This window comes from Diadema antillarum, unplaced genomic scaffold (genome assembly GCF_040938485.1).
Source record: "Diadema antillarum isolate AM-2024a unplaced genomic scaffold, OU_Dant_1.0 scf00000071, whole genome shotgun sequence".
In the NCBI taxonomy this organism is placed as follows: Eukaryota; Metazoa; Echinodermata; class Echinoidea; order Diadematoida; family Diadematidae; genus Diadema; species Diadema antillarum.
In genome coordinates this window covers 6,856,065-6,869,376 of record NW_027270960.1, presented here as the reverse complement: position 1 = coordinate 6,869,376, position 13,312 = coordinate 6,856,065, and the positions used below count along the sequence as shown (strand labels likewise).

At 38.6% G+C, this 13,312-nt stretch overlaps 1 protein-coding gene across 1 annotated transcript in view; it reads left to right on the top strand.

The window, feature by feature from the left end:
• The window catches only part of LOC139717011 (uncharacterized), a 123,108-nt gene extending 120,907 nt beyond the window's left edge, over positions 1-2,201 (top strand). Inside the window, exons 12-13 of the mRNA XM_071628528.1 lie at positions 516-660; positions 1,633-2,201. Of these exons, the coding sequence (XP_071484629.1) occupies positions 516-660; positions 1,633-2,201 (714 nt within the window). The remainder of the gene's footprint in view (positions 1-515; positions 661-1,632) is intronic.
• Positions 2,202-13,312: the final 11,111 nt, after the last annotated feature.

Here is a 13,312-nt window from a genome sequence, read left to right as displayed (position 1 = left end):
AATTGATAGAGTCTTTCCTTATTCAGTCTACAGCTGACAAGAGAACATGAGGTTGAAATTAAAGGACTTCAGTTAGCCTTCCCCTTACCCAGGAATCCCGTTTGAGTTCACCTGAATACTGACTGAGACATATTGTATATGACATAAATTTTGTGACTACGATTTTTCGTGAATTGGGACTTGTGAGATAATCTAGCAAGTGGTGGAACACACAATTGACAACCAACTTGTGGTGATGCCAAATGGTAATGATAATGATATTATTGGTAGTAATAATAATAATATGATTATAATGATAATAATAAAGATAGAAGATGATGATAACGATAATGATAATGATAATGATGATAACAATCCTTTATGATAACAGTAATGGTCATGATAATGATAATGGTGATGATGATGATAAATAATCGCTATAAAGGTATGTCACCTCGAAGAGTTCATTACAGTTGTTTCTCAGATACGCAATCAAATAAACCCCTGGCTGCGGCCTTACTCTTATTGGTTCCCAGGAGCGTGCCAACCTCCTGGACTCACTGTTTGAGAGTGACGACAGCGAGGAATGTGAACTGGACGGTTTTCTGGAGGACTCTGGTGACCTCAGCATGGATAGTCATCCAGGCGAGAGGGAATTCATGAAGCTCCTCGGCGAAAAAGGTAAATGAGAAGTTCAAATTAAAAGGCTTGGTAGCGTGGGGATTTTGTGGATTGTCTGATTCATTCACTGCCCACCACAGTATATTCGAAAACCATGTACAGCAGCAGTCAGCGAATATGTGCATCGACGTGTAAGCTAGTCAGTAAGGGTCGACTCCAGTTGAGATTCTTCAGCTGTGTGTGTACTTACATAGAGATCAGTGATAAAGCTATAAACAATTTGTTGCGGGGATTCTTGAATAAATCTGAGCTGAGCCAGCCTTCCCCACTCATTGGTACCCCAACGCTCCCGGGTCTTTAACGATTTTTTTTTTTTGCATGAGTTGTTTTCATTACAACTGATTATCTTACTGTATTAAAAATGACTTGACCCAAGAACATTAATTGGAATTAATATGCAGCATCTGCTGCTGTAAGGGATAAGAACCATCTCTAGCCATCTGGCAGAAGCTCGGTACTCTAGTAGAGCACTTCTCAACCAGTGAGCCACGACCCAAAAGCTGTCGATGGTAATCGCAACGTCTTCCCAAAGTAAGAATTTTTAAAAAAGGGGGATTGAATTTGCACACGTTACTGGGCCTCAAAAAAAAAAACTTTGTAAGAGTCAAAGTGGGCCTCAGATTAGAAAAGGTTGAGAAGCGTGGGTCAAGTGGATATGACGCCTGTCTGGCATTCTGGAAGTCTTGGTTCAAATCCCACCCAAGTATGAATGTTCACGAGTTTTATCATAGCTATTACTCTAAATACTCAACGGAAGCATTTTTTAATAATGTGTGTTATCCACAAGGCATGGCAGACGGAGTTAAATGTGATGTATATGAGATACATACCATTTGGCTAAAGCGTCATTAATCCCCATAATACAACTAACAGTGATCTTCTGGTTTTGTACGTGAGTCTGGCTTTTGCCCTTAAAGGGGTTAAGTGACATCCAAGTCGGTTTACAAGTATCTTATTTTCATCCTCGTTCAGGTCTGCGGCGGCAGGTTGTGCGACAGTCGGTATACTGCCGTGTCTCCCTACTGCAGATGGATATCTTCTCGCTCTACAACCGCTTCGGGGATCCCGAGAAGGAGGCCCTCGCTTGCTTCGACTTCCTGGAAGAGATGTACGTCAGTAACGCCGGCGAGACCCACTTTACCGACGACCAGTCACTCTCCCTCATCAGCCCCCAGAATGGAGTGGGCGGGATGAAGGAGACGTTTGGGGTCAGCGAGGGGATCAGAGGGTGTCTAGACACCAGTCTGCTGCAGGCGGAAGACACCAAAAGTGACCCGTTTGGCCAGGACTCGCCCTCGCTGACCCTCGGGGGCAACCCCTTCCATTCCAAGAGCGAGCCGCCGTGCGGCGCGCGCGGTGAGAACAGCGGGCCGAGCAGCGGCGAGTTCAGCGAGCACTTCGACACGGAGTGCTTCAACGCTCGGCACAGCAACAAAGTGTTTGATGCCATCGGCGACTTTGGCAATCACCTTGGTAACCGGAGCAATCTCTGCTCCAGCATGTCCTCCTCTTCAACCGCAAGCTTGTCTTCCCACGAGTGAATCAAGACAAACCCCTTTCTAGACTCGTTTTCCAACGTCACGGTTTTTTGTGCTCGTCCCACATGCCCCCCCATCCTTTTTCTACATCTTTTGTAAAACGTGTTGTTAACCGTCACCCGAATACTTACCCAGGCACTGTGCCCGATCCGTCTGCTCCATTTTTGATACATTTTGTAAAGACAGCTGAGTTTTTTGTAACATAAATAGCTTTCATAAGAAGAGATGAGTTGTCAAGGAGTTCAAAAAATATCATCAATATTGCACTTCTTTTGATGTCATCATATGCTGTTACATTAATGCGCAATCCTTTATGATGTTGTGTAATTATTTACATACCTATTCCAAGCCGCCGTGTGTGGATTTCATTTTGATTTCTTCAAAATCGTTTTGGGCTATATAAAAAATACATTCATGAAATGATTCTTTTTCCATTGTATATACATCAAAACTTTTCGTTTGAATCACTGTCAAAAATTTTGTGTTTCATCACGGCAGCATGGAGGTCAAGGGGTCAACTTGACGTCTTGTTATTGGATGGAACGTTTCTGTCTACTTTTGTTTGTTTTGTAGAATTTGAACAAGATTGTGGTTTGCACAGGTGTGTTAATATCGCACAAGTTGTGGGAAATCTTGCAGACAAACTGGTGCTGATTCGCAGGTGCGTGCAATTTTTTTTTTCATGCACCCGTCAAAAAAAAAAACAAGGTTTGTAATGTCGATGCATAAGTGGGACTCGTGGTGTGTATAAACACGAAAACCCACGCAAAGAACTACCTCACACGTGAACACGTCTTAAGTGCCGCATCCAAACATTCTTCTGTGATGTTCACACCGGTTCTCAAAGCAGTTTTTCGCTCTCGTTCTCGTCGGGGATCATCCAAATATGCACAGTGGCCAATTTGCAAAGCAGTTGGCTACACTACCTGACTAAGAGTCATGCAATTTTTGAATTTTTTTTCTTTTTATACTGAATTTCCGTTTGTATTTGAAACTTGTCTCTGCATCGTACAGCACGAGTGGCTAGCTTTAGTGCAATATTATGGACATCTGTGATGTATTTTTGTGCTATATGAATGTTTATTACTATTCTGTAATTCTCATGTGTAGAGTATTGTGTAAATCGGAATTATCTGTATTGATATATATTTGTGCCTCAGTTCTGCAAAGTACTTTTGTTTCTATTTATTTCATTCAAGTGTATTTCATTTCCTATGCACCACGAGAGTAGAGAGGTTGTACATGTATCTATCAGTGTGAACTGCAACAGGTATCGAGGAAACTTCATTTCTACAAGCAAAGGGGAATTATGAAGGACTACCTTTCATCTTCTACAGTGTACTCTGACATGTGGTCCACGTATGTGCTAGGGCAACACAGTGTCTCTTGGGGCTGACATTAAAAGTCAGACAGTGGCATATTACTAGCAGTTGTCAGTCCACTGTATCAGAATGTCTGGCATAAATGAATAAATAAATTAGTGAATGAGTTTCCCATTGCCAGATAGATGCAAAGATACAGAAATAAATATTTGAATATATAAATATATAAATATAAATATAAGAGTACATAAGGACATGAATGCATACCTAGGAATGGATATATGAGTAAATGCATAAATAAGTTCATAAACTTCTGTGCTAGGTAAACAAATGTGACCCGCTGCAACAAAAGGATCCGAAAGTGGCGGGAGGACAATTTTCTGAAAGTGTCATGCCATTACTCCCTTACTCTTCCACTTTAATGTTATATATACAATAACATAACTCATAAAAGTACTCGGTTGCGGAGATATCAACGATTTTATTAGCGCATGTCGAGCGGTTTAGGAAATCACCGTTTCGAGAAAACTACCTTCAAAGTTTTCCTTCCAACGCTATCATGATCAAGGGGAAGCAAGTCAGTTTTCACCGTTTGACAATAGAAGGTATGCTCCTAGCAACCTCCGTGATGTTCATTCAAGCTTAGCGCCAGCGGTCTAAGCACGACCAATCAGTAATCAGGATGCCATGCACTGACCAATGAGATCACTCCCTTGTTGCTAGGGGCTGAGTCTAGCTGCGGCACTAAATCCAAATCTTTGGACACGTTTCTGTTCCGTCGAGAGTCAGAAAATCATGGCCAGGAAAAACGCTATTTTCTTGTCTTTTCCTTTGAACATTTAGCTTCGAAATTTCGGCAGATGACAGAAGATACATTAGACTACAAAATTATGTCGTAAACTGAAATCAGAAAGTTTTGACGGATTTTGATGATCTGACTTCAAACTCGATTTTCTCGGCTCACCCATCAGCAACTTTAGGATCCTTTTGTTGTAGTGGGTCACAAATATAGAAACATTATTGACAATCAATGGGTTAGTTAACTCTGACAGTTGAAAGTGTGAAGGCATCTATTCTAAGAAATACTTGCACTCATTTCATTGTGATGTATTCTGTATGTCCGTGCTTGTTTTGCTCTTAAAGCAGTATATGTCTGATGTCTTATCTGGGACTAAGAATGGCCTAGGTATTGCTCAGATCATGATGACATTGGTATATTTTGTTTTTGGATTGATTAAGACTGAACAATACAATTCACCATGGTACACTTGTGTTATGTCAAAAAAAAGATATATATACATTATTTAAAATGTGTGATAAAAAGTTCAAGGGTCTCAACAGTGCTTTCTACCAAGAATTTTACAAAACTGGCATTTGTGACAATGAAATGGTGATTGTCATGTATTCACCACTATTGTACCAATCCATCCGATTCTCTTTTCAAGAATCATGAAGAATTCCACAAATTGCATACTGTATACGCTATAATTTTCGCGTACATAAATTTTCGCGAATTGCCGATGTTACACATTTTCGCGAGTGGTTAAATTCGCGATTGGGGGACCAGAGAAAATATGAAGTGGCAAAGAAAGTGTGAATTTTCAACTTACTAGCATATAAGAATGATACTAGTTATACACTGCATGAAAAAGACTTGCCAAACTCTGCGAACTAGTAAGTTAGGATTCAACATTTTTGAAGTGGAAAGTCTATTGCGCTAGATTTCTGACGAGTGGTCCCCTTGCGATAATGGATTGGCTCTCTACAGTATTCGTAAGTAGACGTGGACGTGCGTAAACAAGCTTAGCCAGTATGGTCTAGCTGTTCGGTAAGCCGTGACATGGTATTCTAGTACTGAAATGTTCGTATCATCAAGGCAAGGGATTCATTTTGGAAGGTAATATTTTCGCGTGTTGTTAATTCCGCGAATAGTTCCCGACTCGCGAAATTCGCGAAAATAAAACCCCCACGAAATATATAGCGTATACAGTATTTCCTCACAGATATACAAGTACGAACATCGGTCTGGTTTAAAGAAAAAAAAAACAACAACAACCATGTAGTCTGGTTTCTCCATGAATTTCACCATCATAACAATATAAAGAAAATGTAATGTTAATTCAACATATTTTCACTTTTCTTGCATGATAAAAGAGCACTTAACTTGCCTCTTTCAGGAGGCAGAGGGATAATAAAACCCTTATGAAGGTAAAAAGTTGAGGGAATATGTTTTTTTTTTTCAAAAAATGATTTTTTTTTTTGGGGGGGGGGGGAATTCTCTTGATATCATTCTACTTGTATGTATGTGACATCACAAACTGTAGTAGTTTTCTCATCTAGCAGTGACTGCACAGAAACTTTAAAAATTCATAACTTTTCAGCAGATTGTCTGATTTTCCTCAAATTTTCACTGATGTGTTCTACTGATATCACTGCATTCACTCAATCCACAAGTATATGAAGGTGAACAACAACAACAACCGGTTTCGATGTTGTTGTGAATTTCAGCTATGGGCTAAAATCAGAGATTAGCTGCACCATCAAGGTAAATTTTCGGATTTAAACAGACTCTTGTTGTTCATAATATGCACTTGACAAGTGAGGGTTATAAGTTAAGTTGGCTTTCCTTAAAATTACTATATGCACGCTGTATACACTTGATATCAGCGAGGATGAATCTTCCAACCTGACTAGAGGACACGATGTTAGTTGTCTTCTATAAATCTGAGGTGAAAATTGAAATATATATGTGTAGAAACTGCAATTCAGTGTCAAAAGATAATGATATTGACCTATCTCTAAGAGGGAAAAGGGAATAGATACATTGTACTGTATCAACTTACTGAAATTCATGTCCTTTGCTTTTCCTTGCACTGAAACCAGGAGTGAAGCAAATTTCTGACATGTGTTGGATAATTTCTTTGGCTCTTAATGTATGTGGCACAAGGAAAAGATTCAGAAAGGAAAAAGGAAAATGTTGGTATTATGTGAGGTTAGTAGTGTTGATCATGTGCGGTCGGTGGTGTTTATTATGCAATGTAAGTGGACTCTTATCTTCAAAAAAAAGAAGAGAAAATCATGGCACTTTGGACAGAAATTGGATGTGGTTACATGAGCCACACAGAAGTCATGTCAAGGGACTAGCAGCCTTAACTTCTTGGGAGAGGTGATGTACTGTATGTAAACTGGCACATTGATGTATTCAAGCTCTGTAAATATTTGCACATGACGACGAATAGAGTCCCCATAGGTGGCGGATATATGGAAGAGAATATATTTGGTGAAATGAGATTAAGAAAAAAAAAAGAGAAAATATATGATAATTTAAAACTGACATAAGAAAAATAATCTTAAAAAGAGGGTAGGCTAGTCTATGTGGGATAGACTGGAAAACGAATGTGAGTGGTTCATGCGATCTCTCAGTCGGGGGTTCACTGTGGTCAGACATTCGTCATTAGAACATTGTAGACTTTGTTATGTTTGTGACAAATGTTAAGTGATTTGTTTCCCCCCTTTTATTTGTTTTTGACACATTTGTGCATTCATGTCTGAAATAATTGTTATCATTGTAATTTTGAATCCATAGAAAACTGTAATTGATATGCACTCATTGAGAAATAATGCCGTTGAATCTTATTTCTTATGTTACGTCTATGACTACTGTCTTGTCAATCAGTGTCTTGGTTTAATCATTTGTTTGTTTGTTTGTTTTTCAAATACATGTTCATTTTAATTGTTTCTTGCTGGTACAAAAGCAAAAAGATGATAATTGTGAGATTGCCCAAAGAAAGTGGACCAATGTCACAAAGAAATATATGACAGTCAAAAAAAGAACTCAGTTTTGTTTCATGTGTTATGTTTCTGTCTATAAAGGTCTTTGAATGAATGGTGTGTTGTATTTTGGCAAATTTTGATATTTGTCTGAGAGAACAGACATTGCAAGTGAATATACTTTTGACAAAAAACAAAGACATTAGATCTGTGAGCTAAGTGTTGAATATGAACAGGGAAAAATGGACTGTGTGGGTTGGCCTCTGTGGGAGTGACCAAGTTCTCGGAAAGGAGGCCATGTTAAAGGTTATGGACCATGGAATGCTAAAAGACACCCTACACGCAAAGTGAACCTGCATTCGTACAGGCTGGCCTATTTACATGTACTTGGCTGCTTCCATTGACAGATCTCATCCATTCAGTGAGACATTTATTGTTCCTTCATGATGACACTCAGACATGGAAAAAGTGCAATTTGTTATAGTTGTCTTTAAAGTTCATGTGCTCAGTCATGCATGACGTTTGTCAACAAAATTAGGTACATACCATTGGAAAGAGGAAGACTTCTTCTTTCCTCACAACCACGACTGTGCTCACCATAGCTGACAATTATGAAAAAGTAGCCCTCCAAAGTTGGATTACCTTTTTTTCTTTTTTCTTTTTTTCTTTTTTGATACGCACTGTAGAGATATGATCTGATTTTATCAAAATACGTATACTTACGGGGGCTGTCACAGGTGAATTATGGCCGCTCTGGCTGTTTGTGTATTCTTTGAAGCTGTTTACAAAGTTGATTTCCAAGGTATTGGTACACTTTAAATAAGTTCATCTGCAAGTGACTGGGCCCAAAGAGGGTTAATCAGAAACTGATATATTTCGAACTGATAATCCTTGCCACGAAATAGCTTTAGTGAAAAATAAAAATTCCACAGTCAATAATTCTCTTAACCCTAATCAGGCTGGGCTTTTTTGGCTATGCTAAAACCGGAGGGGGGGGGGGGGGGGGGGGGGGGGAATTCCCCCCCCCCCAAGATCTCAGCCATCAGAGGTGCGATCGCAACGAAAATTGTCATGCGTGACACCCACGTCAAAATCTACAAGATTAAATTAACAATTATTAATTTTAATAATTATGCAAATTAAGCAAAAGATCATATTTTAGCCTAATTAAAAGCATTGTGAGTCTCCTTTTTGGTTTGTATATCTGTTTGAGCATATTCAACAATTGTACATCACAAAAACTTCCAAAGGTCATTTCAATTCTTATGTATCTTATTGTTTTCAGAATTTCTTAAGTATTTCCTTGTTTTTTGACTTTTGTTTTTTCTTTGTTTTTTTTATTGGAAATTGTCACTGACCACTTTTCTACCATAATTAGCATAAAATTAATCAATAAAAGTGATTAATTGTAAAAATAATCAGGTTTTTATGACTTTCATGACAGAGCAGTTTTTCATAGGAAATGTAGGCCTACACAAAATCACAAAATTGTGCCCGTTTTGGGGTGACATGCCGTTACAAAAATGGGCGTGGCTTCGAAAAAGTACACGCGTACGTTGTAAATTTGGTCTCAAAAGTTGCGCGAGACTTGAACAAAGAAAGTCAAGAAGCCTCGCAACGAGACCTTCTCGCGTTACAGAATTATAGCGCGAAACGTCGAGGGGGGGGGCGGATTCTGCCCCCCCAGCCCCGTTACGGTTAAAGGGGTGGTAGAGTTTTGGTGTAGACGTGGCTGCAGGTTTCCAACTTTTCTTTGTGTGTGTGTGTGTGTGTTTGTGTGTATGTGTGTGTGTGTTTGTGAGGTAATGAGAAACCTCTTATGAAATATGAAAGAACATGTAATACTTAGAGGAATTTACTGTTTATTTGATGAAAATTGGTTTTAAAATGGCTGAGATATCCAAACAAAATGATCCTCGTAAAATGCGACAGAAAACAACTTGTATTTGGATCTTAGTTTAACCTTGTTTTGGATATCTCAGTCATTTCAAAACCGATTTTCATCAAATAAACCTTCAATTCCCCTAAGAATTGTATACAGTAGACTCCCGTTAAAACAAAGTCCTCGGGACCGGCAGTTTTCTTTCGTTATATCGAAATTTCGCTATAACCGAACAAATAAGCAATAGAAATACATTCATATAGAGTGAATAACGTTGCAACCCTAATTTTTACTTCGTTGTAACCGGAATTTTGTTATACCGTGTTCGTTATAACAGGAGTGCACTGTACTCTTTTAACATTTAGAGTGGTGTCTATTTATCTTGCAAAACGTTCAAAGCTGAATCCTCACCTTAACCAATACTATACCACTACAAGTGGCTGCAAGAGAGAGGTCAGAATGGGAGACACTTCCTAACCAAAACACAGTTTAATAGTTCCCCCAGAAGGGCCAAAATTCATCTCCCACCATTTGGAATTTGCTTCTAATGTACCAAAAGGCTCTTCCAAAAAACTTGTTTGCCAGGAATAACAAGTTGCTCGGGAATAACAAGTTGCTCTGGAATAATTTGAGAGCAAAAGCGTAAAAATACTTTCCATCATAATAAGACAACTTTTATTCCCGAGACGCCTTCCCATTTTGAACCGTGCACTAGCGATCGCATGCAGCTAACAAGTCACTTCATACCATCCACTCTTGTGTGATGGGTACTGCTACATGTATCATGGTCCAATATCGTTTCAGGACAATTACCCCCTAGCTAAATCCCAGTTGGTAATAGGGTTAGAGTTAAGATTAAGGTAAGGGTTATGGTTAGGGTTAGAATTTGGGTTAGGGTCAGGATTAGGATTAGGGTTAGGGCAAGTGAAGGGTTTGTGGGTAAGTGTCCAAGTGGTAATTGTCTTAGAACTACCCAATATAATTGTGATCCTAATGCTACAGTCGCACACGGCCGGGTCACAAAACGGATTTGATCCGGGTGAAAATGAGCCGGATTAGTCCCGGAATGGAGGGTAATTTATGCTACAGTCACACACGGCCGGATTTCGAACCGGGTCCATAAGGAATTAAAACCGTATCGACCCGAATTAATTCCTTATCAACCCGGTTTGACCCGTATTGATCCGTATCGAACCGTATACACATCCACTTTAAATCCTTAACTGAATCTTTTTCGACCCCTATCGACCCGTGTCAACCCGCTTCGACCCGTACCGACCCGGATGTAAACCTTGTCATCATCCGTTGCATGAAGGCAATGCGGTATTCGGCAAGGGTCCATATGGTTTTAAGCTGCGGATTGCAGCGGGTCTATGCGAGTCAATGCAGTTCAAACCGGGTCAATTTGGATATCTATACGGAATTGAAATCCGTGAGAAAATTTTGAACATGACCAAAATATTTTTACCACCGTATCGTAGTCCCCGGAATCCATCAGGAATTGACACGGGTTACGATGCGGGTCAATGCGGGTCTCTACAGCTCGAACCGGGTTGATACGGTTTTAATTCCTTATGGATCCGGTTCGAAATTCGGCCGTGTGTGACTGAAGCATAATGTAGTATTGCAATATCAAGTGACTACTAGTGGTAAAGCCCCCATGCCTTGCTATCAAGCCTCCTGCTAAAATCCTTGAAATACTAGTACGTTTTTCTTTTTCTTTTTCGGAGAGATTTGTTCTCGTTTCAAGCAATGTTTTAGCAAAACATTTTGTTTGAGAAGTCAAACTTTCTTCTGAATATTTGTGCTGTTTCTTTTTCACAACTGTCATGACAGTGCGAAATTATCAATTCGCAAAATATCAGCATGATCAATATAATAATGTAAGATGTTTCAAGTTACAAATACAGTGCACTCCCGTTGCAACAAACACAGTTACAACAAAATTCCGGTTACAACAAAGTAAAAATTCAGGCCGCAAAATTATCCGCTCTTTGTTCTTTATTGTTTATTTGTTCAGTTATAACGAAATTTTGATATAATGAAAGAAAATTGCCGGTCCCGAGGACTTCGTTATAACGGGAATCCACTGTATACGCAAACACACTGAAAGAAAGATGAGGCTTTTTTTTTTTTTGATAACAGGAGTGAATCATTATTTATTGGACAATCCCATAGCAACACACAGCATTTAACGAGATACAAAAATACATACAGTGTTTACATATGTGCTGAGGACATGAATGGCAACAACAATAACAATGATGAAAATAACATGGTAAAACCTCAAGCTGCAATTCTTTTTTTTTTTTTTTGTTTTCTTATTTTTTTTTTTCTTATTGGTTGGTACGTATGTTTGCTATCGACTCCTGTAAAATGTCTCTCTCTACACAACATTTTACAGAGTGAATATCTCGTCGACTTCGGTTCCCGCCCAACACTCCTTGGGGTTGAAGTTGTACTGGACAGTGTCAGAATAACGGTCTGCGGAGGTTTGTGATTTCAGAATAGCGTACGGGCATGTCCTCCACAGATTAGCATGTACACTTTTGTGGCGTGTGTCCCATTAAAATACATAAGAGCTACACACAACGACTTGCTACTTAATCTCCACATTCATTCAAACTAAAATGACACCAACATCATATCGTGTCAGTTTCTCACAAACATTTTATTTTTGTTCCTTTTTTTTACCTTTTTTATGATTTTTTTTTGGTCTTTTTCTTTTTTTTTTCTAAAGAGAGAAGTGTATTTGTTTTCCTTGCTTGATTTTGTATGGTGTATATCCCTAGACAAGTAAAGGTTGTGTCCAGAGAACATGTTATTTTTTTTTTCTTATTATGTACATTTACACACACATTATGAACAAAGCCAGCAAATCTACACTTATCTAAGTGTTGCCATAGCAACAATGCACCTGTAATGTTTACACACAAATGATGCATTTGGTGAAGCAAGAAAGAAAACAAAAAAATCATTCAGCCTTTACGCTGCCCTTTGAATATCTGTCCATGGTGCAATAATATTATATTTCAACTCAGGAGAAAAGTGATAATAATATTAGCAATAATAATAAAGCTGACAAAAGATAAAACATGTATCATTTTTCTGTCACGCTTAGACCAGAAATGCAGTCATCAAATTTGAGCACAATCCAAGCTCATACAGAATATAGAAGAGAGAGAGAGAAAAAAAATGAAAACATTGATATTCTTGCAATGCGACTATTCATACTTGTACACATTTTGTTTGCCGGGGTGCGTGCATTCAGTACAAATATCAATTCCTTCCCACACGTTAGCAGCTTTCAAAGCTACAAATGGCTTTGCCAATGTGCATTTCAAAAAGAAGAAGAAGAAAAAAAAGATGATGATAATGAATACCTGCAAAGAAAAAGAATAGATAAAATCACTGTCTGACAATAATTTCACTTCTTCAATATACCTCACATTTCTGAAACAGATGAATATTCTTATCTCCTTTCATTGTATAGACGGAATCCAAATCTGCAAGTTGACATGATGTACATACAAAACGAGAACAATTTTGTCACAGATGAAAAATCATTTTCTCCCTCAGAACACCTTCCGAACAGGATGTCAATTATAAGTGGCTACGTAGGAGTTTAAGAAATAGTCATTTCATAAAGCAAAGAGTCAAAGAAAAAAGAAAGAAACAAAAATGGAAAGAGATTTTGAAGAGCATGCTTGAATATAAAGATATCGCTGACCAGAGGTAAATTCATCAACATATATCTTGCGTACGAATACACCTACAACAGTTTCGGCGGCCAGATGAGAAGCAAATTCTGGACAAGTATAGGATGGCGAATAATTTTGTGCACATATCAAACACGACTGCTGTTTTTTTGTTAATGTTTTGCTTTTTGTTTTGTTTGTTTTGTTTTTTTTTTACTAATCATTGCACAACCTGTACAAATGCCATTACGGAAGTGAGCCATCATCCGACCGGCTGGCAATCGCAGAATTGCCGGCCAACGCCAGTTTTGTCGGCAAACTCTACAGAAATGGTGGCTGCAGTATGAGAGGTAACATAATAAGTATCTGTTGTGTCAACCAATACTTTGCTGCTGTTTTTTATCGGAATTATCTAGCTAAACTCGTTACTGAAAATATGCA